General features: G+C 31.2%; 1 protein-coding gene across 7 annotated transcripts; it reads left to right on the forward strand.

The window, feature by feature from the left end:
• Positions 1–7: 7 nt before the first annotated feature.
• On the forward strand, positions 8–25,110 carry LOC116775088 (eyes absent homolog 2). Of its 7 annotated transcripts, none has more exons than XM_032667903.2 (15): positions 18–122; positions 10,745–10,944; positions 14,150–14,187; positions 17,594–17,928; positions 18,345–18,474; positions 19,037–19,141; positions 19,397–19,544; positions 19,690–19,843; positions 20,443–20,542; positions 21,144–21,315; positions 21,564–21,653; positions 22,126–22,337; positions 22,826–22,948; positions 23,125–23,246; positions 23,456–25,110. In XM_032667903.2, exons 2-15 carry the CDS (start codon positions 10,879–10,881, stop codon positions 23,635–23,637), a joined length of 1,977 nt encoding a protein of 658 aa, XP_032523794.1. In that variant the 5' UTR covers positions 18–122; positions 10,745–10,878; the 3' UTR covers positions 23,638–25,110. The 7 variants fall into 7 exon arrangements, with proteins under 7 accessions (XP_061380619.1, XP_061380620.1, XP_032523794.1 ...); XM_032667904.2 differs by having other exon boundaries at positions 33–122; positions 10,729–10,944; XM_061524637.1 differs by having other exon boundaries at positions 77–122; positions 10,695–10,944.
• The last annotated feature ends 394 nt before the right edge of the window (positions 25,111–25,504 follow it).

The raw sequence follows: 25,504 nt of genomic DNA on the forward strand, positions 1-25,504 counted from the left end.
CGAACTCGGGGTTTAGAATTTCAGTGTAGCTTCGGATGCGGAGCGCTTTGTCCGGGATATTGTTGAGACGTTTGTTTTTTTTTTTTGTTGTAACCGTATCGTATAACAGTTTGCTGTGTCGGGTAAGTCCATGGTGTGGTTATGGCATGTCGCATGATGGAGTATAGAGATTAGAGGGTTACCTGGACGAGATGAGGATCTCGGAGGTAATACCATGACGACTTATTGGAAATGTGTATTGTGATGTGTTTATGGACTGTCCCGAGTATGGGATCCTGGTTGATGTGCGGTCATAATCATATATCAGAAAATACACGCACCTAAACAGTGCTAAGTATACGTGATCAGAATATAACGCTTTGACAAATAATAACGAACTTAAACACGGTAATGTAACTAGGTTTAAACTGAACGCGACTTCACGAGCTTTAACTTAATGATTTCAAACTGAGATGTAGGTAGATGTGAATATTTTATTTGCGATTTAAATTACATAATAATAATAATACAAAACAATTATATGCAAAAAATAAATTAGACAGATTAACAAGTTTACGATGATAATCAATGTTAGTGTTGTTTATTATTCGAAAGAAAATAAAAAAATTAAGAAAATATTTAATGTATACTAAAAAGTAGATTAGCAGAAAGATAACGCTCACATTTCATATACATAAAAATTTCTAAAGGATTTATTGTAACGAAGAGACGATAAGATCATTAAAAATTATATATGTGTATTAAAAAATGTTACAGAACAGATGTAATGTTATAAAAAAATATCAATAATAATGAATTTTTAAACTTTAAATTACTTTATATATATTTTTTATACGAAACACCGTCGCGTCGGAAAGAAGTTAACTGTAAGCGGTTTATAAAAAAAAGCAAATTAAAAAACCATAATAATCGAATGTACGGAAAAAGATTTAAAATATATTTATTTCTAAGAAATAACTATATATAATATAACTACTGAAACATTAAAAAAAATATTTCCTCCGCCGTGTTTGTAAGTAACAATTTATTTGTATTTATATTAAACAGTATCTCTAAGTCACAGATCGCGTCTAGGTTCCACGAGATATCTAGATTCTAGATTTGATTTACAATCTATATCTATATCTATATCTTTATCTATATCTATAGCTGAACGTCCGCACGGTTTTGTTTATGAATCCGCGTTTAATGTTTTAATTTTTACTGTTTAATGAAAAAGTTTCCAAAATATAACGTTATTTTACAAACATGTGTACCAGCTATAAATTAATCGCTCGTTTTCAATTATTACATTAGCATATTATATGTATATATTTATATATATATGTTTTCTTAAATAATATCCATTATTTCCACGTTTACTTTGCAGAATAAATAGTTGCGTAGATCAACAGTCACAGACAGACATATCCCAGCCACTACTTTACTTTTAACTTTATATATAAGTTGTTATTAATGTATAATCAATATTTGTTGATATTAAAAAAAGCGTTCTTGTACCTTTAAAATTTCCGAACCTTGTTAAAAACAAACTGAACCCTCTTCATGGGGTTAAGATATTTGTGACTGCTCAAGTACACATGAACGATCTTACTACCAGTTTCATTGTCCACTTCACACTGACAGTTTCAAAGTTTTATTCTTTAATTAAATTTTAACTCGTAGTTAGAGATTTTCTTTAGTTTGGAACAAATTATAATTTGAGTTAAATTAACCTTGGTTATAATTATTTTAATAAACACAAAGTTATATAGATTTAAAAAGGCTTTATAGACAATTTGAATTTAAATGCAAATTTTATTTTACTCTAATATAAAATCAATAGGTACATATTTAATGTAATAGTTCGTATTGTAATGCAAAAACACTAGTTACCTCTCTAATATTTAAAATATAAACTATTTGACTTTTATTTGCTGACCGTACAATAAAATTATCAAACATTATAACGAAGCCGCATATCGAAATATCAATTATTATATCTATATAAAAAAGCATTAATTTTTTTTTATTACGAGCAAATATAAGATTTGTACATAATCTTACACTTGTCGTACTCTGAACGACGTGTCGCAGAACGTAAAGAATTTTGAATTAAAATATATTACGACTCGTTTAAATGTAATTTTGTGAATGAAGCCTTTTAAATGAATTCATAAAAATATTGTTCCAAAAACTTGTTACGTTTCTAGTTAATCTCCTGTAAGCGTTCTTCATAAGTGACTGAAGTATTGCTGATACAATTATGTGTTTGTGTTTAACGAACATTTAAGCCATACTAAATGTGACAGTTCACATGATATATGTATGTATGTATGACTGTTACGTGGTAACTATGAAACTGGACCGTTTTAGATTTTGGTTTACAAAGTAATAATCTAATAATAAAGAATAATCTTTGTTTTATATGAGAAAGAAGATGGGATTTTCAAATAAAATAAATAACCTATAAAATCTATATATGTATTATTTATAACAGCATAACAAACACACAGTATTCTGTAATTGTTATATTTAAAGTACTTTAGATACAGACATACGGTTACGCTTCTATAGAATACAGAATTTTTTCATATTATTTCTTTACGAATTAAATTATTAATGTTCTCTTAAAAGATTATAATTATCTTTATTTCAGTCTAACTTTATACTAGAATGAAGCCTCTAAACATCTTTATCGACGGCCAACTTATCAAATTATCTCAAATCTAAAACTGTTTTTAATACAGCATTACGAGATAACGCTATCTTTGTATGGAAGTATGTGTATATTTTTATATTTTATGTATAACTATACATTTACCATAATTCTTCTCTATATCAAATATTATCATTATATTATCCTGAAAATATCTCTATATATATGAAGTAGCGATTTACTCACCATCGTTACATCAAGGACGTGGTATTGTAAGACGATCTCTTCTGATTAAAAATCAGATTTAAACATAATAGATTAATTTAAATTAAACTATATTTTAAAACTTTATATTAATTTTTCAGTATGTTCCGATGTTATCGATATAATATAGGAATTGTCAAATATACATAAAATATAAAAGAAATCTGTGGTTGTTAAGTCTCCGTAATATTATGCTTGAATCAGATGTATTCAAATCTCAATATTAAATGTACCTATGCTATTATTTAAAGTTTCATAACTATTTGTGCAGCATTTTCTATATATATATAAAACAGTTTCTTTTCTTTATAATGTATAAGTGTCTTTATAAAAATGACGTCCAAAATATTAGATACATACATAAAATTTAAATTAATTCCATTACAATTAATTCAAGTTTTTAAAATTATAATAATTATTAAAAAAAATATATATTATTTAACGTGAAAACTAAAACTTTTTGTATCAAAAATTTATATTTAAACAAACTATTAAATTCCTTTCTCATAAATTCTTTCAGTAAATTATTAGACAATTCGTATATTTCTCTAACATAAATATATTTTTGTCTAGCTATGGCAAGACATATAACTCACGATACTATATATATGTGTCTCCAATATCTATTGTAAAGTAAACACTATGAGAGAAGTCAAAGGCGCTGCTCACCGTGCAAACGCTACCTCCAGGACTACCGTGCACGCGACCAACACTCGCGTAGTACCGCACGGGAATATGCACTTTATTGAATATAAAATACGAAACATATCGCTATGCCGTTTATTGTTATTGCAAAACAAATAGCCGGCCTTAATTAAACAAAGATAGCAGAAACTAAAAAAGTTAAACTAAAAGCTGACCAGTTGAAGTATGGTGGTTGTTTCTGGGAATTTTATAGTTTTAAAGCCAGACGCGTCGGGATTACTTAGCTTATTCATGCGTGAGACAGTGATGGGGTCTCTATCGATAGTTTCTTTATACAGCCAATCGATGACGCTGTAAAATTCATATTTACCGTTCAGACGGTAATGAGAGTTCGCTATAAATAGAATATGTATATTAACGATGACTATAAATATCGTTTACGTGGAGCTCAATTCAGAAATATATCTTTTATCGATAAAAAGACCAGCACTACAAAGCTCGTGCCTGTAAAAGGACGAGGGACACTTCATTAATAAAAGGTTAAATAATGTCGAAGTCATTTTGCCAGCCTCTAGATAAAGTTTCATCTCAAACAATCTATGCATTTTACTTAAATAATTTAATACTGGTAATACATCAATAGAGAAGCTACCATTTTATTGTTGGAATGTATTATAGCCATTTATTTAGCGTTATATTAACTCTATATATGAAGTGATATTTAGCGCGGCGAACTAACTCAACGGTATTCTTTTTTCAAATTCGTATCCGTGGCCACAACAGCCGCATTGTACGCGTGCTCCACACTTCCAAGAATGATTTCGTTGTAAGAGCGAGATGAACATATATTATATACGAGAGTGAGAGGAACGGAGGATAGATTTTATTTTTTTCTTTTCCTTAATCCGTGGCCACATGTGGCGATTGTTCTTGGACCTTATGGTCACTTGTGGTCGTTTATTTTGCTCACTTTAGGACATGGTTACTGAACTTTTCGGTGTTACTATAATTAATACGTTCACTACTTAAAATGTATGCTTAATATATATTCCTGTTATTTGTAGAATTTCATTTTAGAATTAGAATGTTTGTTAGGATTCATACTTTCTTAAATAACTTTATATTGAATTTTATCTGAGTTTGTATGTAGGTTTTAAAATTTGAATTAATGTTTCGAAAATTGAAAGTGACATTTCATAGTAATTACTTTTTTTTATTATTTACAGATTATACAAGTAACTATTAATTATTCTATTGGTTTGTCTTTACATCACGGTCATCGGATGTTGAGCCCACTCAGTATTTTCGGCGGTCACTCACAATCTGACTTTTCCGGTCGCCAACGAAATGTTCTAAGACTTATTATGAAATTAAAATGTTTTATTGTACTTCCGTCTTAAAGATATTTCAAATATTGAGTTTACAGTGTCATATTACTTGACACTGTAAACTCCCTGACATATATGTTTGCATTAATAAAACAATGTGAGGTTTATTAGAAAAAAAGTAAAATAGATAGAGGATAGGTGATAGATACATATTTTTTTTTAAAGAAACTTCATAATAATTTGTTATATAAGAGCCTGTTTCAACTTTTGATACAAATCGATTTGATCAATAAACAGGTTTTTTTTTGTCAAAGATCAGTTAAACAAAATTATTTAAAAAAACTATAATCAATGAGTTTAAATAGTAAACTAATTAGAAAAAAAACAAAAAAAATGTTGTCAGTGAAAATAATTATTCATACATAGCAGTACCAGGAACGCAGGAATGTGTAAGAGGACGATGATAATAATCTCGGTCCTTTCAACGTTCCTATCGGAACGTATCAGTATTTGGGCGATGAATTTTTGTTCAGCTTATCGCGATCTATTCATAAAAACTGTCTAGATTTAACTTGGATTATGTTAGAATTAGTCAGATGACTACAAAACATTTTTATTACGCTACTATTAAGAATGTGCTTACAAATTGGATGAAATCTGAATTGTTAATTTTAGATTTAAAAACATTTTAACATTTATATTGATTTGATTGGCTCTAAATCCACTGATCGACTCTCATCATCTAATCGACTTGCATGACGAAGCACACATAAGCACACAAATCTATTAACCGCTTTCTTCTTAAAAAATCTTTTCTAAAATAGGACGGCGGTAAAAATTACGACATTGGCAGAAAAACTTAAACCATTTTCAATTTTAAAATACTTTAAAAAACTTTTTCAATTAGTGTTTTCAAACTTAATTTTTTATAACTACTTAATTTCTTTACTTCTTAGTCTATATTTAATTTGAGTACAAAAAACAAGATATAAAACTTTTATGTAATACCTATACAAACTACATACAAACATCTATAGATGATATCTAGATGAGAAAGGCTTTGTTCCAATACATGGTCGTCATTTTTCAATGTTTATTATTCGCGTCGCCTACTTAAAGTTACTGTGTAATCGAAATACAATAAGCTGTCGGTACTTTGATATCAATACTTAAAACACGTCATAGTAAAAACATTCTGCATGCATTGAGAGCACACTAGGTATGGATTACGTGTTAGAAATGTCGCTCGAAATATACGATTTTATATATATATACATATCACAGATTAAAAACATCTACGTTTCACTAAGGAGGTTTTTATATATTTATATTTTTTTATTGCTGACATAATGTTTGAGGTATCGCGACCACCAGGCGAGAATAGACTGTGAGGTGTAGAATGTACTCCCGATATGGAAGGCATAAACAATAAAATGCAATGCCCGCCATCTTATGATCGCCTGGTACATCTGGCTAGACTATCAGTTGCTTACTCTGCACCATTAAAATTTTTGTTAACAAACAATATCAAAAATTATAAACAACAAACTCGGTTTAAAAGCACAATGAAAATAATAAACATCCAATAAAATACTGGTTTTAATTTATAGCAATAGTAAAGATGTCGTCGTCCTGAGAATGTCCTAGCGTCAATAAAGCTACACTGTTGCCGTGTTTGTTTATAGGGAAACTAAAATTAAATATCAAACAGGTAATATTTAAACGAAAATATTGTCCTAAGGTAAGCTTTTAAAAAATCGACTCGTTTCAAATTACTTTGCAGCAAGTAAGAAGTAGAGATGAATATTTATCTACAGCTCGCTAACGCACTTATATTTAGTAAGTTACAAACCTTAATTAGTTTTAAAATGAGTTGTTTTCTGTTTATATTATATAATAAACAGAATATCACAATCGTTTCTAACTAAAGCTTACTACACAAATAACAAAGGCAATTGAAGATAACATTTACGCTGTGTTAACATTAGCAGACGCACACACGCATGCAGACGACTTTCGGGAAGCTATCCTAGAGTGATTCAATTGTTCGAAATTCAATTTAGTTTGGCGGGCGGAAGGGGCGTGGTCTCGGGTGGGCGGGACGAGGGAAGGAGATAGGACATGGATGTTCGTAATTCAAATTTCGCAGCTGTCCACAGATAATATTCGGCGCTACAATAGAGGATTAAACCTTTCTTTTTTGGTATAATCTTTTGTGCCAATCTCATCGTTGGATCGCTTTATATAAAATTCGTTTGGTAGCAAATAGTATACAGATATTTGGAGTATAGAAATAACGATTTCTTTTAACATATTTTGTAAATGCATGGGTACCTACATAATGTGTGCTATTAAATAGTAATACATAATTAATTATATTATTACTTCCTTCACAGAAAACGCTGTTAGTTACTGAGATGAGCTATTTTACATCAATTATAATTTTGTTTTATTTTTTATATATTTTTGAAAACATCGATTAATTTATAGTAAATTTTGTAGGTTATTTTGTATCAGTATAATTTGTATTTTCGGTAATACGTTCAAATTTAAAAAAAAAAATATTGAACCTGAGTAGGTATGGTAGGTATCTATGTGTAAATTGAAGTTAAAAAAGTAACAACATAAATCATAACTTTTATTACCGAAAATTTTTGAAACAAAAAACCATAATTATAAATTATGACGATGTTAATATCATACTGAATTAGCATAAATTCAAATTTCGAATAAATTACAACAAAAAAAAAATACATATCTCGGTGCATCGAGTAATTGCTGAATCGTTCAGGTCGATTAATTTATGCATCGTTTTAAGAATCGATTAATTTATCGCCGAGATTGTTATCTGCCGAGTTTATGTCTCGTCTGTTTAAGAACAGTTAGTGTGTCGTATTAATCGTCGAATTTCGTTAATTATTTAAATGGATGTTATTTCTGACGTCAAATTATTTACATAATTATATAATAAAGCTACATTTATTAGCTTTGTACATGTATTTATTAGTTACTTGAGATGCTTAATTGAGTTGTTTTGTTTTTATGTCGACAAAAAAAAATTATCAAATAGACAATTGTGATTTTTTTCTTAATTTGTAGTTTCAAGATAAACGCATTTTATAGACAATATATTTTTTTTGTTTACCGTAGAGATACGAAGGTTTAGGTTCATAGTGCCATATTTATTTTATTAAACATGGCCCCCGACGTATCACTGATGTTATCTGTGACCGTTTTGTCGTCATGTCGTCTTCAGTCAGTGTGCTTCGTTTGAACCAACATAATATTTAAATAAGCTACTTATTAGATAATATGTATTTTTTTTTTACAGTAGGTATAACACTAACTTTCCAAAATAATAAATTAATTCTTTCATATCAGTTTATTTATTTAACTGAAAGTTTTACTTACTTATAAAAATATAAACCAAAATTATAGAAAAATAGGAATGAGCACATCTTTTCAAAGTTCGTTAATAAGTAAGAAGTAAAATAATAAGAATTAATAATATTACGTATTTTTACATTTTGGTAACAAAAGTAAGTTTTATAAGATCCATCGGTGCTTTATAAAAAGTATAAGGTTTTATTAAACGGATGTCAAATCACATAATTTATTTTTATTGTTATTTATTTATTTAAATAATCTGTTTTTTTTTTTCAAGACACCGATAGTTTATTTAGGCTTTAAAAATGACGTCTCTAGCCAGTAAGTAATATGCCTTTATATCAAAAACTATATTGTTATAAATCATTCTGTAAACATTGTTTTTTGTCGTTATTATTAATATTTTTTCTTTTAAAATATTTTACACATGTTTTTAAAGTATCTTTTCTATATATTACTTGAAACACAACTCGACTGACAAGAGGGGGTCTTGTAAAAAGTTCATAAAATAACGAGGAATTTAATATTAGCCCGTATTAAAAGCTTAATATAATATGAAGTATAATTAAGTTATAAATGGAGAGTTATCAGAAAAGCAATTTCTCGATTCACATAAATATTAAATAAAGTAAACTATATGCTTCAGAATCGAATTAAATAATCCACAATATTCACGAACTCAAATTACGTTGATAGTTTTAAATAAACAAAAAAATATAATAATTTCAACAAAAAACTTTATACAAACGACTCACGATCGCGAGCAATCGATTTTAATTCGATCGTAAACACTTTACATTATCGATTCTTACAGTCGATGTGACGCGACTCGAACGTTTATTTGTTTTTCGAACGGGTTCGATATTTGAAAAAATATATGCAAAAATTATTACTCAGTGTACAAATCAAAGGATTAAATGTTGTTGTAATTAGTTAAAAATAAAAAACAATTAATTAAATGATTCAAATATTTATGCGGTTTGAAAATATATATATGTATATGTATTTATTGTTTATTGTTTATATATGTGTATCTGTTTTATATGTAAGAAAATATATGTTAAATCAGACAAAAGCCAACGACCGGCAAGAAGATTTTCTTTATAGGATAGAACGCTAATGTTTAATCGTAGAAGCCTATTAGTATATTATGAAGTAAATGGCCGCACTGAATATTGTACCAGTATTTAGTATGTGAGTCTGTGGATTTTATGACGATATTTAAAAACTAGAATGTAATTAACATCGCATATTATGAAGATCGTATGTTTTAAGTTATTTCCAACATTTTTTTTTCGTTTTAAAGTTTTGTTCTATACGAGTACGTGACTATGATAAAATTTTTGATGGATTCCATATATTTTTTAAGTTATATTCAGTTTTGTGTTATGTTGAGACACAATTAATTAGGACTCCATGTATTTTAACGCTTGTTTTGGGAACAAACACGGCGACATCCCGCTGAGATGAGGTCAGATGCTGTGATGTAGGGTGGCAATGATTCAAACGTCAGTTGTAATTTATTATTTAATATATATAAAATATTCTTCTACCAAATCTATTATAAATAAACAATATAAATGATTCCCATAGAATTGATTATTAGTTTATAATGTCCGTCAAAAATCCTATATGATGGTCACAAGTTCGTGTCACGCGGCGTTACGGACGCTACTGTAACCCCCCGCCAGCTAACTCACCTGTTCTAAACTATCCTATTTTATAACCGTGCAAGTGAACGTCATTTCTATTCGAATTTCAAAATTAACGCCGCTATAAGCTGCTATATTTTTTTTTTTAATTTAAAACCAGAAGCATTTCAAATTAAAACCTGGTGAGAAAGAGGTTATAGAGGTTACGCTAACCAGTATTAATTTTTTGTTTATATATTTTTTTGTCTTCCTTTGTATGCTAACGATATTAATAAAATGTATAAACATATATATGAAAGATGTAAAATTTGAAGTAACGTAGGTATTTATAGTGTTGAGGTAGAATTGTTAACTAAGACGACGGATCGAATTGACTAACATAAAATTGTTTAAGTAACTATTTGGTACAAAGACTCTCCTTAAATATTAAACTATGATTTTTTTAATACAGTAAACATTGCGGCTCTTTGAATATAGCTCATAATTAAATGCAACAGAAGCTGCTGGAGCTTAAAAAATGCAATAAAAACTATTTCGATTACGTCAAACTGATTTGACAACTTGATGAACACGCTCAAGCGACATTCGGATTTGAAAACCTTGTGGGTGGTCCGAACGTGTAAATTTTTTTCTTTTGTTTTTAATTTTTTCTTTGATGTCGAGCGATGACTAACCTTTCAATAACTAGCCACCAGCGTAGCGTTATAATCGATGTTGTAGCCGATTCGAATATCGAATGTTGTTTTAAAACATTATTAAATACTTTTTACATTTACTCAGAAAATAATAACATTAAAAACATTTGGTTCACAAGTAAATATATGATATAGTTCTTCGTCGGTTCAGTGAGAAATGGAAATAAAAAAACTAAAACAAAAAGATTATCGCCGTTCGAAAATCAAACGATAGACAAACATGGCGCTCCCAAAGACTGTAATAGTGTAGTGATAATGGTACCACCAGCATGGTGACACTGATGCCGTGCGGGTTCCTCGGCGGCGCGTCGCGCTGCAGCTTGGACGAGCCTAAGGTTAGAATATAGATTCTTTTTAAAAGCACTATTCACCAAGCAGTATTTAATATCTTGCACAAACCATTCAGCCGAATCGATGCACATTGCACATAATTTATTTATTTGGAAGCAATAGAATTATTATAATCAATTATCATTAAGTTATATTTCTATTTGCATGTTCTGGCATGTACGAGATTGTTGCATGTCGTTTCTTTCCGTTCCCCTCACAATATATTTATTATAAGAAAAAGTGAACATTGAATTTCATAATCCGGATACACGAATGTTAGTGAGGACGTCACTGTTTATGTATTTAGCGTTGAACGGCGTCGGATCTCATGTCGCCCATTGATACGTTAATATTATCGGCCATTAAAAAGTCGTAACACATCGCGCTGTTGGTGCGTTACCTACGGGACAGTGCGTCGTTAGCTACACGATACCAGGGGATCATAACCGTCCGGAGTTCTCTTACGGACACACGACGCTTCGACGTTTTGAATTTGGAATGCGATTACTAATGGCGGATAACACGGTCAAGTGCATGATACTTATGTGCCAGTTGTAATATAAATTATTGTCCCTTCTTAATGTTTTATTCGTTAAGAAAGAATCGAACATTTAAATGATACATTTCTTACAAATAATTCCCAATGACTTGTAAAAGGTATGAAGGTGAAAAAATAAAAGATTGAAACACAAAGCCACCCAGAGATAACAGGAATAAAAACAAATTTGTACAAGTTGATAGCCGAAGAACGGCGATTTATCGAGCGAGATGTCTCTCTCTTGATTGTGACTTAAATTGTTAAGTTATCCAAAACACTTTCATACATACAGGTTCATACTGTATACATACAAATATATTAATAATAATAGGATATTGAAATTTTTGCTCACTTAAAAACATATTTTGATAAATGAATGTAACCTTTTTATTACTGTAATGTAATTCTAATAAATAATATGGTAAATGAAAATAATTTCAAACATTTAATATACGAATGCGCTCAAATATATTAAGAGGAACATACAAGAGAAATAATAAAAACGAAACGGTTAAATAAATCACTATGGAAATTGACATTTCACACGATTTGAAAAAAAAAAGCATCGAATTAATATCACCAATAGTATCCCTCGAATTATCAACGGCGCACATAAATATGGCGGCCGATAAATTTGAAAATTTATTTGTCGATCGGGAGCGCGACGGGACGAGACGAGCTGTCCCCGATCGTAAATAAAACGAGATAAAACAATAAACGAATTATGTTTAAATAAATAACAGTTTTGTTCGTCGCTTGTTTAGATCACAGGCTGTTCAGATTAATCGACTCTCATACGACTCGGTGGGAACATTCACTCATTTCTGTATCCCCGGACATGTTATTAACAATTCCGATGTTTTCGTTTTCGACTAAGAATGTTACTTTAATGTTGTCCATGAAACATTATAAATATTATTCGATACATAATTTTTTTTTTAAAGAAACCGTAACCAACTTATGTAGGGATAGATTTAATAGCTTATAATTTATGTTACAAAGATTTTACTGGTGGATAGAATGTAGACGACATTGTCGTTTTAATATTAACAGAGCAGCCTGTAGCTTGTAAGGAATGATCGCGACGGTTCAGGCGCGTTGTCGCCGCGTAAAACGTATAAATTAAAGCACGCTATCACGAGATCGTCCGGCCTCACACCTCGCGGGTTATGTGATTTACGTTTTCTCACACGCGACACCACCTTTATGTTTATGTTGGCCTGGTACCTTAACGCCACTTTATACGCTCTGTGATCCACTGACATTACTGGATTCCTAGTACAACAAATAAATTAGGGACCGGCTTGGCGAAAGATAAAAAAAATATTTTGTTGATTCCCTGCCGGATATTAATTACGTCAACCATATTTATTTGCATAAAATAGCAACAACGTAGGAAAGAGAATCTATTGTAAAACCTCATTAAGCGCTGTTTCGTCAGCAGAATAAATTTATTGATTTAATGAATGAATGCATCGCTTACGTCAAAATAGTCAGTCAATGTATTGTTATTTGTTAAATGCGTCACAAATCATTGAATGCATGCATCATCAATTAATTACATCTTCCAACAGGGAAACAATTCTAAAAATGTCTTCAATTTCTTTCTTCCAACCAAGTTAAGCTTGTAAAATTATGAAGGAATGTTAAAGAAAATATTTGATATTTTTAACAATATCAAAAGTACCAGGCATTCATGACTTAGGAGGACGTTAGACGTGTAAATATTTCGAATTGCCTACAAAAATGTCGTAATTGCGTCGCTGCATTCAAAATTCATTTATAACACATATTAATAAGATACATATTAGAATGGTGAGTTTAAAAATGAAGTTCCTAAATCAAATCTCCAAAAGAGACTCAGTGGCGCCCTCTCGGTTGTTAAATAAATTCAACTTGATTTTATTAATGTTGTTACCGTAATCTTGATCTGAGGGAGACATTTAGAAGTTTTATTATTTATAATGTAATTTTTATCAAAAAATCTCTTGTATTTTAGAAAAGTTGGGTTTCACGATTGTTATGTTGTTTTATGGAATGACTTGTGTTTATTTAAAAATATTGAGTTTAAATTATGAGACTTTAAATTCATTATTTGAATAGTAACGTTTCGATTATTTCTGAAAAACTTTAATTATATTGATACTATTACAGTTTTTCGAATAATTTATGACGAATGTTATAATAATATTCTAAATACTCTCACTTAAATTTAATTTCGTTTAAGTTATTTGTTTTTACACATCTGATATTTTAAATCAAATCCACATACAAAGTCGCTACATACGGACCGCTGCCGCTTCTTCGAAAATCGTAAATAGTAATTTTTATGCTCGCCTCGCACAATATCATATAAGAAGTTAAATTAAAAAATAATAAGATTATGATAACTAATAAAATATATTAATTATATTGCGATAAAATATTTAATTACTCTTATCATTAATTATTATCTGTCTTGTAAATTTAACCGTCCCAGCTGAGAAAGGAGGTTTTTCGCAAAACCTTTTTACAGATTACATGTATATAACCATAGCTTCTTATAAACGTCAAACAATATTATTCGTTACTTTATTATTGATTTCTTTTTTTGCAATATTCTCGCTTGACAGCTTCATTACATCTCAGAGTTTATTTTCAAAATGGTTAAAACGTTTGTTATTTTGTTACAGGCAAAGCGTTCTAGACCCGACAACGGAACTGATATTCGGTAAGTAGTTTTTTTTTTATTGTAAAATAACTTACATGTATTCTCTACATTGAGAGAAAATCTATATATACTTTTATCATTCGTATAACGTTTATTCTTTTAATTTAACAATAGTATTCAAAAACTATAAAATGTTTTGTGTTTTGATCGCATATTCTGAATTTAAATTATTTTCTTACATTTGCATGTCTGTAATGTTGGCAATTTTGATTGTCAGTTGTGCGTGTCGTTTCGCGGCATATTTTATAGCTGCGTTCAGTTTGAATGTCCTTCGAACGGGTACCATTATACAATTATACCAACGTATATATTATACCATATAAAACAAGAATATAAGAATAAAATGTTATTTTTACTTATCGTTATTTCTTATGGTATAGACGTCTATATTTAAAAATACATAGTTTGTATTAAAAAAAAAACCATATTTGTTTACTTTCCGTTTCAAGCGTCGGTTGTTGAAGGAGCTATTCGTTTATAATGAATGCACTTAACTTGTTCTCAAACATACTTCATTTTTCCACCTTGCGATTTTAAATCGAAGTTTTGCACTCAAATAGATCGTCCGCTTCCACACAACAATAAAAAGGGTCTCTAATCTCTTGTAATCCCTATATTGTTGATACACAATTGCCGTGAAAAGAGCTACTTAGCGCTATCCCGAATGGGACACTCCCTTTATCAAGAGCATCACAAATTATCACGCCTCCATCAAAGGAAGTGATTCGAATCACAATGGCTTTCAGCAAGTTTTATGTTACATTTTAGATTTGTACTTCATAGATTAAATTTTGTAGCGTCTCCGCACGGCATTCTTGTACCTATTTCAATGTAATAGTTCCCATTGATTTACTTCTTAATAAAATGTAGACTAAAACGTTATATTAAAACGATAATATCTCGTCTACTATTTAACGAGCTGCATTCCGTTTTACGTGACACATTTGTTGTGTTAATTAGTGGTTAAAAAAGGAATTCCAAGACTTGGATATTCGAAAGTTAAAAGATGCATCGTGTTATAAATCATTTTTTACGCAATTCCGTTCCGTTACGTGTTGTGATTTTTTTTTATATACCTATATATATATTTGACAGGCAGGATTTAAGATATCGTGTGACGTAGGATGTAACTTGTGTTTCTATTTATTTCCATACCCTTGATCTATTAACGTTTTAAGACTTGTATGATGTAAAAATATTTTACAAGTTAGTCTAATATTACGACATTAATATGAAAACTTTTAACATTTTGAACACGGTCGTTGTTTTGAGTATTATTTTACTTCTTTGTATCTTTGATATAAAATTTGTATGTAAATTCTGGATCGTGTTTACTATGATTGCAGTTGGTGTGCTAGTTGTTTTATTACATGTTATTATGTTAACAAAAAATACGCAATTAATAGATTCTTAAAGCAACCGAAAGTGTGACACGTGGAGGCCAAATGGCGGTTACAAAAGGGTCCACAGAATCTTTGGGGTTCAGTAAATAATGAGATTTATAATAAAAATGTATTTTTTTTTTATAGAAAACAAAATTAAACGACCCTAAAGATATTCATACTGAATTATTTAAAAACATCATCGAAAATCTGTGACGTTTTGTCAATATTTTTCTGAATTAAAAAATCCGGAAATATGAAAAATTAAGTCATTACTTATAGCTGTAATGATTTCCGCTTGTTTAATATTATTTATCTGTTACGTCATAACATACAACTTCCATCGCATCGTACAGAACCCTTGACTCGTGTTGGTAACAACGCGCTCTTATTATTTTTTCTCAACACTCGGAGTGTGCCGGCCATTGTGTCCTTGTCAGAGGGCAGTGAGAGAGTTTATTGTTTTCTTTCCATGTGCATGTACGGGATTAGTCCAAATAATATGCTCAAAATCAAAGCTGCCTTTTAAAACCAGCGCGGCGCATTTAGTCGAGGTATTTTTTTCAACGAAAAAATTGTTTCGATACAGCTTGATAGTGCGTTTAGAAATGTGACATGTCAATCATAACGCCATATGGAATGTCATTCTAGGACGGACGACTAATAAAATCTTTTTTGAAGTCTTTTGTTGGAACGTTTTAAGACGTTTTTACGATGACTACTGCAAGTAAAACACTCAGTGAAAAGAGCCGAAACATTAAAAAAGCATTCAATTATAAAGATAGTGACAATGCTTCAACATTAATTCCGACCCGGGAAGTTCTTTTGATATACGATAGTGTTGTTTGAACGGAGCTCTTGAAGTGGCGGCAAAAAGCAAAGTGACACTTGAAAAAGGCGCGAACTAATATAAACAGGGGTTCTTTTTTCTAAAAAAAATCGTTATGTTAGAATTATATAAATAGCTATTATAATTACTATAATATTCAACGACAGCCGCTAAACACGTCCAATACACTAGCAACAGAATATTAAAAATATAAAATCTAATAAAACTGTGGCTGTACACAACAATATAGTCAAATGAATTATAGATATCTATTAATCAAGCTCATTATTCGCGTTGAAACACAGATTGAGGAGCAATAAAACAGCTGGTATCATACAAGAAGTCGTCATAATGTGCTATTAGCATACATTAGAATTGATTATATTAATTCGATTACGAAATTGCTTCACGTATCAAGGTGTGGCTGTGTCTAATAAGTAATAATTATAAATAGTTACGTATATATTAACAGAGCACATTGTTAATATTCGCCAACCGACAACACGCAAGTTTAATTGAGATATTTAGTCGGTGATGCTATTTTTTAATTATGCACACTCAATCGTTTATTTCGTCTGAAGAGACAAGTGCGGAATCCCATTAATTGCTGTCACATTTCAGCCATTATGACGTCACACGCCAGCTGTCATGTGTGACAGCGGGGAGTTGATTAAATGGCTCGGGCGCGTTCACAGGCGTTGATAACGAGCTAAATTAATCGGAACACGTGTAAACATTTTGTTAGATAAATACACTAAGCACACAATATTATGAGATATGAGGGGTCTGGTACAGAGGCATCTGTTATTAGATTTCGGTGATTACATTTTATGGTTTATAATTTAAAACAAACATCCAGTGATTCAGACTGTGAGGATATCTTAATTCGTATTATCTTTTTTATGTATGCTCCAATTACGATTCCGATAGAGACATTTATATATATCAGCTAACGGTTTAAAGTTTTTATAACGGCGTTAAAAGTTGTTTATTTACCTTCCCGCGTCCGAAATTAAGACATTTTGGATAAGTGATTGTTTATAAAAAGACGCGTCTCTGTAAACAGCGGGGCCCGGTTAATGGATTTTTTATATTCCGATGTTTTGTTAGCCGAGGTTTCGGTTTGTACAGCTTTTCCAGATACATTACTATCGATCTGATTTAAAAAAAAAAATACCGCCGTTTCTATTCGTAGGTTATCAGGCGATGTGAACACAAGCCCGTGCGAATCTGAATCGACTTCTGATTCCCCGCCGTCACTCCTTCAAGATGCAACGCTACCCGCGCTTCTAGTCTCCGGTACCACGACATTGTTCCAGAGCACGTCTACCGTTAGTTCAACATCGAACCTAACCTCCGTGGACGCTCTGGGTTTACCGACTTCGGAAGTGGAGAGTTGTAACCTGGTGAACGGATGCGCCACGAGCTCGTCACTGGCTGGTCTGGCGCTGCCCCTCACCTCCTCTGGTGGATTGTGTTCGACGACTCCATCGTCAGCCGTCGCCTGGTTGATGAATGAGGATAGCACGGGTAATTCATAGTTTTCAATTGAAAATATATATTTAAATGATGTGCATACTGTGAGAGTACTTTATAATATACTTATAAGTTATTCTAGTTCTACCAATAGTTGATTGGCTTGTATTAGAATTTAGAGTAAGCGGAATTTAGTTTAAACCTTCATTCCGTGTAGTTTCCCATTTAACACAACATTTATATATAGTGTGAAATAATGTGACACGGACGATAGATGTCGCTGGCAGTTTGTTAACATATTAAATTCATATTTTTAATTTCCGAACACAATACCGAAAACAACACAGACGATATCTCGGACGGAAATGAGTAAAATATAAATAAGTTCCGGCACAAGGAACATGACTGTCGCGAAACGTTACATCTAAAAATAATATCAGCAGTGTGACATTTATATAATAGATATAAAGCTGGTTATATTCCAGGGGGTGGAGTCAAGAGTGAGGTGCGCAGCCCGGGGCTGTGTGAGGCAGACGTGGCGCTGTACGGGGAGACGCTGCCCTACGACCAGAACACGCTGCCGTATCAGTATTATAATAGGTAAGTGACTAAGTAGAGGCGGGTTCGCAGACACGTGGCTGATACCCGGCTTTAAGCTTTAAGGTAATCAAAGGAGGGTCTATTTTAAAATAGCTTTCTTCGTAATGGTGACCTATTTCTATACCAATTAACAGGTTATACATTATATAATTTATTGTTTAAATTTAATTCGGGCTACGGGCTAATATTAATTTTCGAAATCCAAAGTAATAGTTTAATATTTTACTAGTTATTATTAATTTGTATTATTTTTAACAGACAAACAAATTTATTGATCTAATGAATAGCGAGGGTAGTTTTATATACCTTATATAGGATTACTCGGAAGCCGGACAAGTACATTATCAAAATTTTAATAATCTATTTGATTTAATTAATCTACTTGACGTCTTAATTTAATATGTTTGAAAGACGTTTTCTACGAGGTATACCTACCTACCGCTTTTATAACTTATATGTATGTATACTTATATAATATTTAATTATGAAATTAATTTATATACTATGCTTTTTGTTGTCGCCTCTGTAGTGTCTATAGTAATAATGTGTAATTTTGGTCTAGTATGCAGCAGTATGGCAGTGGTGGGACAGCGTCTTCATACGTGGGCTCGACGTTGTACAACCAGCCTTACGCGGCCTACCCTCCACCGCACAATACTAATAACAGGTTCATATATAATTTGTACTTCTCGTGTTCATTAATATTGTGTCAAATAATGTTGTTTACCTCTATAATGTAGAATGGTTTGAACACCTACGAATATCAACAATTTTTACATATGTTTTGATGTGTAGTAAATCTGTCCGAATTCCAAATGTATGTCAATCAGAGTCCATAACGATAATTGCCAATTTATTTCTTATTTAAATTTGTATATTTAATTTTTTTGTTATCAATAATTTTACGACGTCACTGGTCCAGGTCGTCGTGTAAAGCTACGCCCACATACCTAAGTTACGGTGTGGGTAGCGTAGGGACAGTACCTGGAAATTTCGCAACCCAACCCTCGCCCTACGCCTATCCGTCATACAATGGCGGACTCACACAGTCGTTTTCTAATACGCAACAAGTAAGTTCTGTTTTATTAATTAATCATCATAACGAAGTATTTAATGTTAGTATAAAAATCATAAAAGCAGTGTTCAAGTTTTGTAAGTGAAAATATTACGAGTATCAGTAACGCCATCTAGTTACTTAACCAAACTCTACATCAGGATTACAGTAGTTACACGACGGGCTACGCGGACCATAGCGTCGCTCAATATGGCGGGTACTATGCTACACCTAGTTACTCACCTTATGTTAGTTCGCCTAGTAGCAGTGGAAGTGCAGGCCATACTTCTTATCACCTTGGAGGCACTTTGTCAGGTAAAAAATTATATTCAATTACCTTATAAAATTATTTAAATTGAAACTTTTTTATCTTATCTGTTGAATATGTAATTAAAATGATATCTGTAGTGAAAACTTTTGACATTGACATTTCTCAATACTCAAAAGTTGTGTTGTTGTTTACAAGTTGTATTTGTAATACTTTTATTAAAGTAAAAAGTGTAGTTTCTGTTCTTGACAGCTTACTTTAATAAGACCTTTTTGAAACATAATAAAGTTATCTGTATTTTAAAAAAGTAACATGGATAAGGAGAACAATAGTTCACCTCCATGTAAACGTAGAAAATGTGATGACGAGATAGCCTCAGAAAATTATGAGGATAATTCAGATTACTGGCCTGATTCAGATAGTGATGGTGGTAATTAATGACAAATCTTTGAAATGTAAAATAACAATATTACGTTATTGGTTTCTTTTATAGACTATGTTGACAATATATGCGTAAGAAAAAAAATATAACATTTTTATTTACTTTATAATATAAGAATTGAAATCTTCAATGTAAAGTGTGTAACCGGTAAAAATATACATAAAATTATATATGTATTCATTTTTAAAGTTTATAAAATTATAGAATCACCATCATCCATCCTTCCAACACTGAATGACACTCCACTGTCACCCATCAAGAATGAGGTCCATGCAGCCAGTCGGAGATGCAGGGAAAATTCAGGGTAAGATATATATAACTGAAAGTAGTTTAACTGCAATATAAATATAGTATATTTATGTTTTGTACATTTTTTGATTACAATGAACTTATTTTGCATACATTGTTGATATTACATGGCACAATCAAATAGAATTAAATAATCATAATATTATAAATTATTCCTTAATATTAAATTTTATGAAATTCAAAATTGATTTGATATCATCAGATAATGATTTAAAAATAAAAATCTCATTACTTTAATGTGGCTGGTGTGTGCAACAGTACAATTTCTCCAAAAACATTTCTTGTAGCCAACTCAATGGTAGAATCCTTAAACTTTTATCACAACACCACTTTAACTTGTTAAAATTATTATATTTACATTCCAAAATTGTACTCTATATGTGTTAGAGAGATTTATTAACTACATTTTACTCATACTAAACTGCGTAGTTCCCACTGATAGTATTTTCTTTTTATTTTATCTACATTTGTTTGTTAGTTTCTGTGATTGTTGCAATGAAAACTAACATACAGTAATAAAACTACATTCTAAGGATATGTTATATTGAACCAATGAAGTGAAGTTAAATGTAAGTTGCCTAAATTATATCTTCCAGTGAGAGTACAGCCAGTAGATCTCGTGGTCGCGGTCGTAGGAACACTTCCTCATCGCCAGCCCAGCATGTACCCGAGCCAGCCACCGACAGAGTGTTTATATGGGACCTCGATGAGACGATCATTATCTTCCACTCATTGCTCACCGGGACTTATGCAACTAAATATAATAAGGTTAGTTTATTTTAACTTCCGCTGTAAGAAAATTTTTTGATTACTTAATAAGTTAGTGATATTTTGAATTGGTGATGTCTTCTATCGATTATAATAATTTTCATTATTTATTGAATTAACATAGAATGTTGTAAGTTTTTAAAATTACAAACAAATAAAATCATTTGCGTGATATGTATTATAATCAGTAATGGTGTAATTTTTCAATTGATAATAATTTTAACTCGTTCTCATGACATTTGTTACAGGACACACAACAGATAGTTCAATTAGGTTATAGGATGGAGGAGATGATATTCAGTCTTGCCGACACACATTTCTTCTTCAATGATGTTGAGGTAATATAAATACATTCTCACAATTACTGTTGCTATATAGAGACGAAACCTCTTAGCATTCAATGGATTCACCGTGCGGGCGCCGGGTCCATTGCGTTGCAGGGAGTGGAGCTTCAACAGTGCCTGGGACTTGCGACCCAGGTGTAGGTTTAAGGGGCCCTTAACTAACGCGCGTTAAACGCTCACCCCCACTGTCCAAGCTCCTCTCCCTACCTAATCATATTTGAAAAGAACCTACTAGGGCTGCCTTCGAAGTACGTTCCAAGAACGAATTGACATTAGTTCTGGACAGGCCCAAGTCTTTTAGTAGGTTGTAGAGAGATTTAGCCGTTATACCTCTCGCAGTCTTAATTTTCAGAAAATATTTAACTTCTATTACATTTCTATTAATTTCTTAATCCTTATTGTCATTCCATTCATTCGTTCATTCATCATTCCCCCATTCACTTGTTAATAATGTATATCTGTGTAGGACTGTGACCAGGAGCACATAGATGCGGTGGCAGCTGATGATAACGGTCAGGACCTGTCAGCCTATAACTTCTCGTCGGACGGGTTCCACGCGGGCTCCGCTCCCAGCACCGGGCTCTGTGCCCCCGGCGTCCGGGGCGGCGTGGACTGGATGAGGAAACTGGCCTTCAGATACAGGAAGATTAAGGATACCTATAATAATTATAGGAACAGGTCAGTCACAGCTTAATATGGGTACATACTAATTCTGGGTCCAATGTATTGCAAAAAAATATTTCATAATTTCTAATTTTATTTACCTGTGCCTAACACGAATTTGCATTTTCAACCTAAAACGTAAACGTTTTAAAGTTTTTAATAGAAAATCTTTGAACAAATCTCAATTGGGATAACATTGTACATGTGAAAAAAAAAATTGAGTTTGCTATTCCTTTTTACCTAATATAAATAAATTTAAATTTTCAAACCGACAGAAAAGTAAATGAAAAAGTATGGAATTTTATATTTTATATCTATTAAATATATTTTTGTGTTGCTAGTTAATAAAATATATTTTGAAAATTATTGTTAATATTATTCTCAAATGAGACACATTCTGAAATTATGCAATTTTAGATGTTATGAAAATTATATGTGTATGGAAATTTGTTCATTCACATTAAATAAATATCTTTAAAATAGTTATGATAAATCTTTTGTAGCGTCGGAGGTCTCCTTGGACCAGCCAAGAGAGAGCTGTGGTTACAACTACGGGCTGAACTGGAACAGGCCACTGATAACTGGCTGACGCTCGCCTGCAAATGCCTTAATATGATCAACTCCAGGTATTTTTTTCTTTTTAAAAGACTTTGAAAAAAAGTGAGCACTGGTTTTAATTTTTATCATGTTATATTTATCATCATTTTCTGAAAACCTTACATTTTCTTTAAGTTGAATATTAGTTAAAATTATCTCAGAATATTTTTACGTTTAGTTATTAATATATATACAATAACGACAGGGAGAATTGTGTGAATGTACTTGTGACCACGACACAACTGGTGCCCGCCCTGGCCAAGGTCCTGCTGTTCGGACTGGGCGGCGTCTTCCCCATAGAGAATATATACTCCGCCACCAAGACAGGTAATAATAATTATATGAAAAATATAACTTTTGAATTCGAAATAATGGCTTTCGAAATATTGAATTTCGAACACTTGTTTTTTTATAATTTTTAAAGAGGTTGTAGTTTAACATTTTTTTATATGTTGTTATTTTAAGTATGCGTCAAGAAAAAAATTCCAAAGTATGTATAAGTTTCGGTTTTGATGTAAATTTCATGTTATTTCCAGGAAAGGAGACGTGTTTCGAAAAGATAAAGCAGCGTTTCGGCGAGCGCTGCACGTATGTGGTGGTGGGCGACGGCCAGGACGAGGAGGCCGCCGCCAAGGCCAAGAACTATCCCTTCTGGCGGATCTCGGGCCACTCGGACATAGCCGCGCTCTACAACGCGCTCGACATGGGCTTCTTATGATTTCATGTTCCCCTGGTACTTGCCTTTAATTTCACCTGCTACATTAGTTGTTTTGAACGACCTAAAATTTCTATGACTTCTTGTGATTTCATGTACCCCTGGTACATTCTTTTATAAATCTGTTTACAATAAATAGGGCAAAAAAAAAAACAAATAGAAGAAAAGAAACTCTTCATATTTTATGTTCTCCTAGTACATTTTGTACTGTTTACTTACTTTCTGCAATTTACTTTTTTTTCCTCATTTACGAAATTATTATTATTAGTATTTTATAGTTTCTTTAATTTATGTCATCCTAGTACATTCTAGTACAAAACACTATAAACAATTTCATTAAAACTTTTTCCCGATTCTTCTCTTAGTTGATATAAAAGTTTCCTTACTTTAAATTTAGAAATAAACTAGAAAAGTACAAAAAACGTGACTATAATAACACAGTTGATAAAAAAAAATATTAAATTTTTGTTCATTACTTCTTACCCCCGGGATCAGTTTTATTTGAATTCGGACTTAAAAATTAAGATATTCATATCAATCACGGTCTAGACAGACTAGACTAGTACCTTACTAAGTAGTTTTGAGCCTCGGTTTTTATGATAATTTAAAAGCTCAAACACAGCTCAAAACTTACGAAAAGAAAAAACCACTAGACTCTTTTGTAAATATTTTATCCAATTGTAGAAAATAATTAGATTTATTCTAATTCCATTCCTACTATATAAGTTTTTATATATTCTATACAATGTACAGATATTATTATTTTTTAGTAAAAAAAAAAAAAATTAGGAGAAATGTTTATTCTATAGTAGTTTTGTCGCGAGTTGATTTAATCGATTTTCGCTTCCATTACGAGAACTTCATATCGTTATTTTTATTTTTATTCAGTCGAATTTCGGGAAATTCATTAAAATACTTTAGTCTTACGCTAGGGTTGATACAAAAGTCGCTTTGATATTTAGGGCTGCCACATTAAATTTCATATAAAAAAGTACTGATTTTTGTTGAACAGCACAATTATATAAATCTAACGCATTATCATTTTGGAGTTACACTAGATTGTATTGTTTAAGTGTATTTCATATTATATAGCACTACTGCCAAATAGTTGACGAGACAGCAATATTTTTTACATTTATTTTATGAACACAACATATACATAGTGCTTCTAAATATATTTTTCACTTTTACTAACTGATTTATTATAAAAAAAAAAATATTAAGAATTTCTGTTTTTCGGTCGCACACATTTTATTTGAGATATTTCATTTTTTTTTTTTTAATTTAAATGTAGCGATCGTCTGTCAGACGGAAGAAATGTAGCAATATGAGATAAAACTAAACAAAAAAAAATAAAATAAAATAAAAATGTAAATAGTTAAGTTATGAAGATAGCTTATGCTAGTGATATGAAAATTTTAATTGGAAAGTTGCGATACAACGTGTTGTAAATAAAAATATATTATTTGATGATTATCTTCTGTTGTTTTAATTTTTTCTATATCCTGAACTCTTGAAGTCAACAGGAACTGATGTTTGTATATCAGGGATGAGGTACGTATCTAACTGCACAAAAAAATATAATAAATGTATATTAAAAACAAATTATTATTTTATTGCGGAAATATATGTAATATAAAATTATTAGAAAACTTGAGTTATTACAGACTCAATATGGAACACTGGCCATCATAGAAAATGTCGTTATTATGTAAAAATACTGAAGTAAATATAATATTATTTTAAAACCGCATGATTCTGCTGGAGGTACACTTGGCTGTCTTGTTTTTTTAATGTGAAGGTGGGCAAACGAGCAGATGGCCTACTGCATGGACAGTAGTCGGCGTCGCCCATGGACATCCCAGCAACA

Source organism: Danaus plexippus, chromosome 25, assembly GCF_018135715.1.
Source record: "Danaus plexippus chromosome 25, MEX_DaPlex, whole genome shotgun sequence".
In the NCBI taxonomy this organism is placed as follows: domain Eukaryota; kingdom Metazoa; phylum Arthropoda; class Insecta; order Lepidoptera; family Nymphalidae; genus Danaus; species Danaus plexippus.

What these genes read in the sequence shown, in the direction of transcription:
- LOC116775088 (XM_061524635.1), top strand. Translation starts at nt 36, where the DNA reads ATGCGGAGCGCTTTGTCCGGGATATTGTTGAGACGTTTGTTTTTTTTT. An exon ending in CCTTGGAGGCACTTTGTCAG is followed by an intron (nt 19,844 to 20,442) that starts GTAAAAAATTAT and finishes ATAAAATTATAG; the next exon opens with AATCACCATCATCCATCCTT. An exon ending in ATACTCCGCCACCAAGACAG is followed by an intron (nt 23,247 to 23,455) that starts GTAATAATAATT and finishes TGTTATTTCCAG; the next exon opens with GAAAGGAGACGTGTTTCGAA.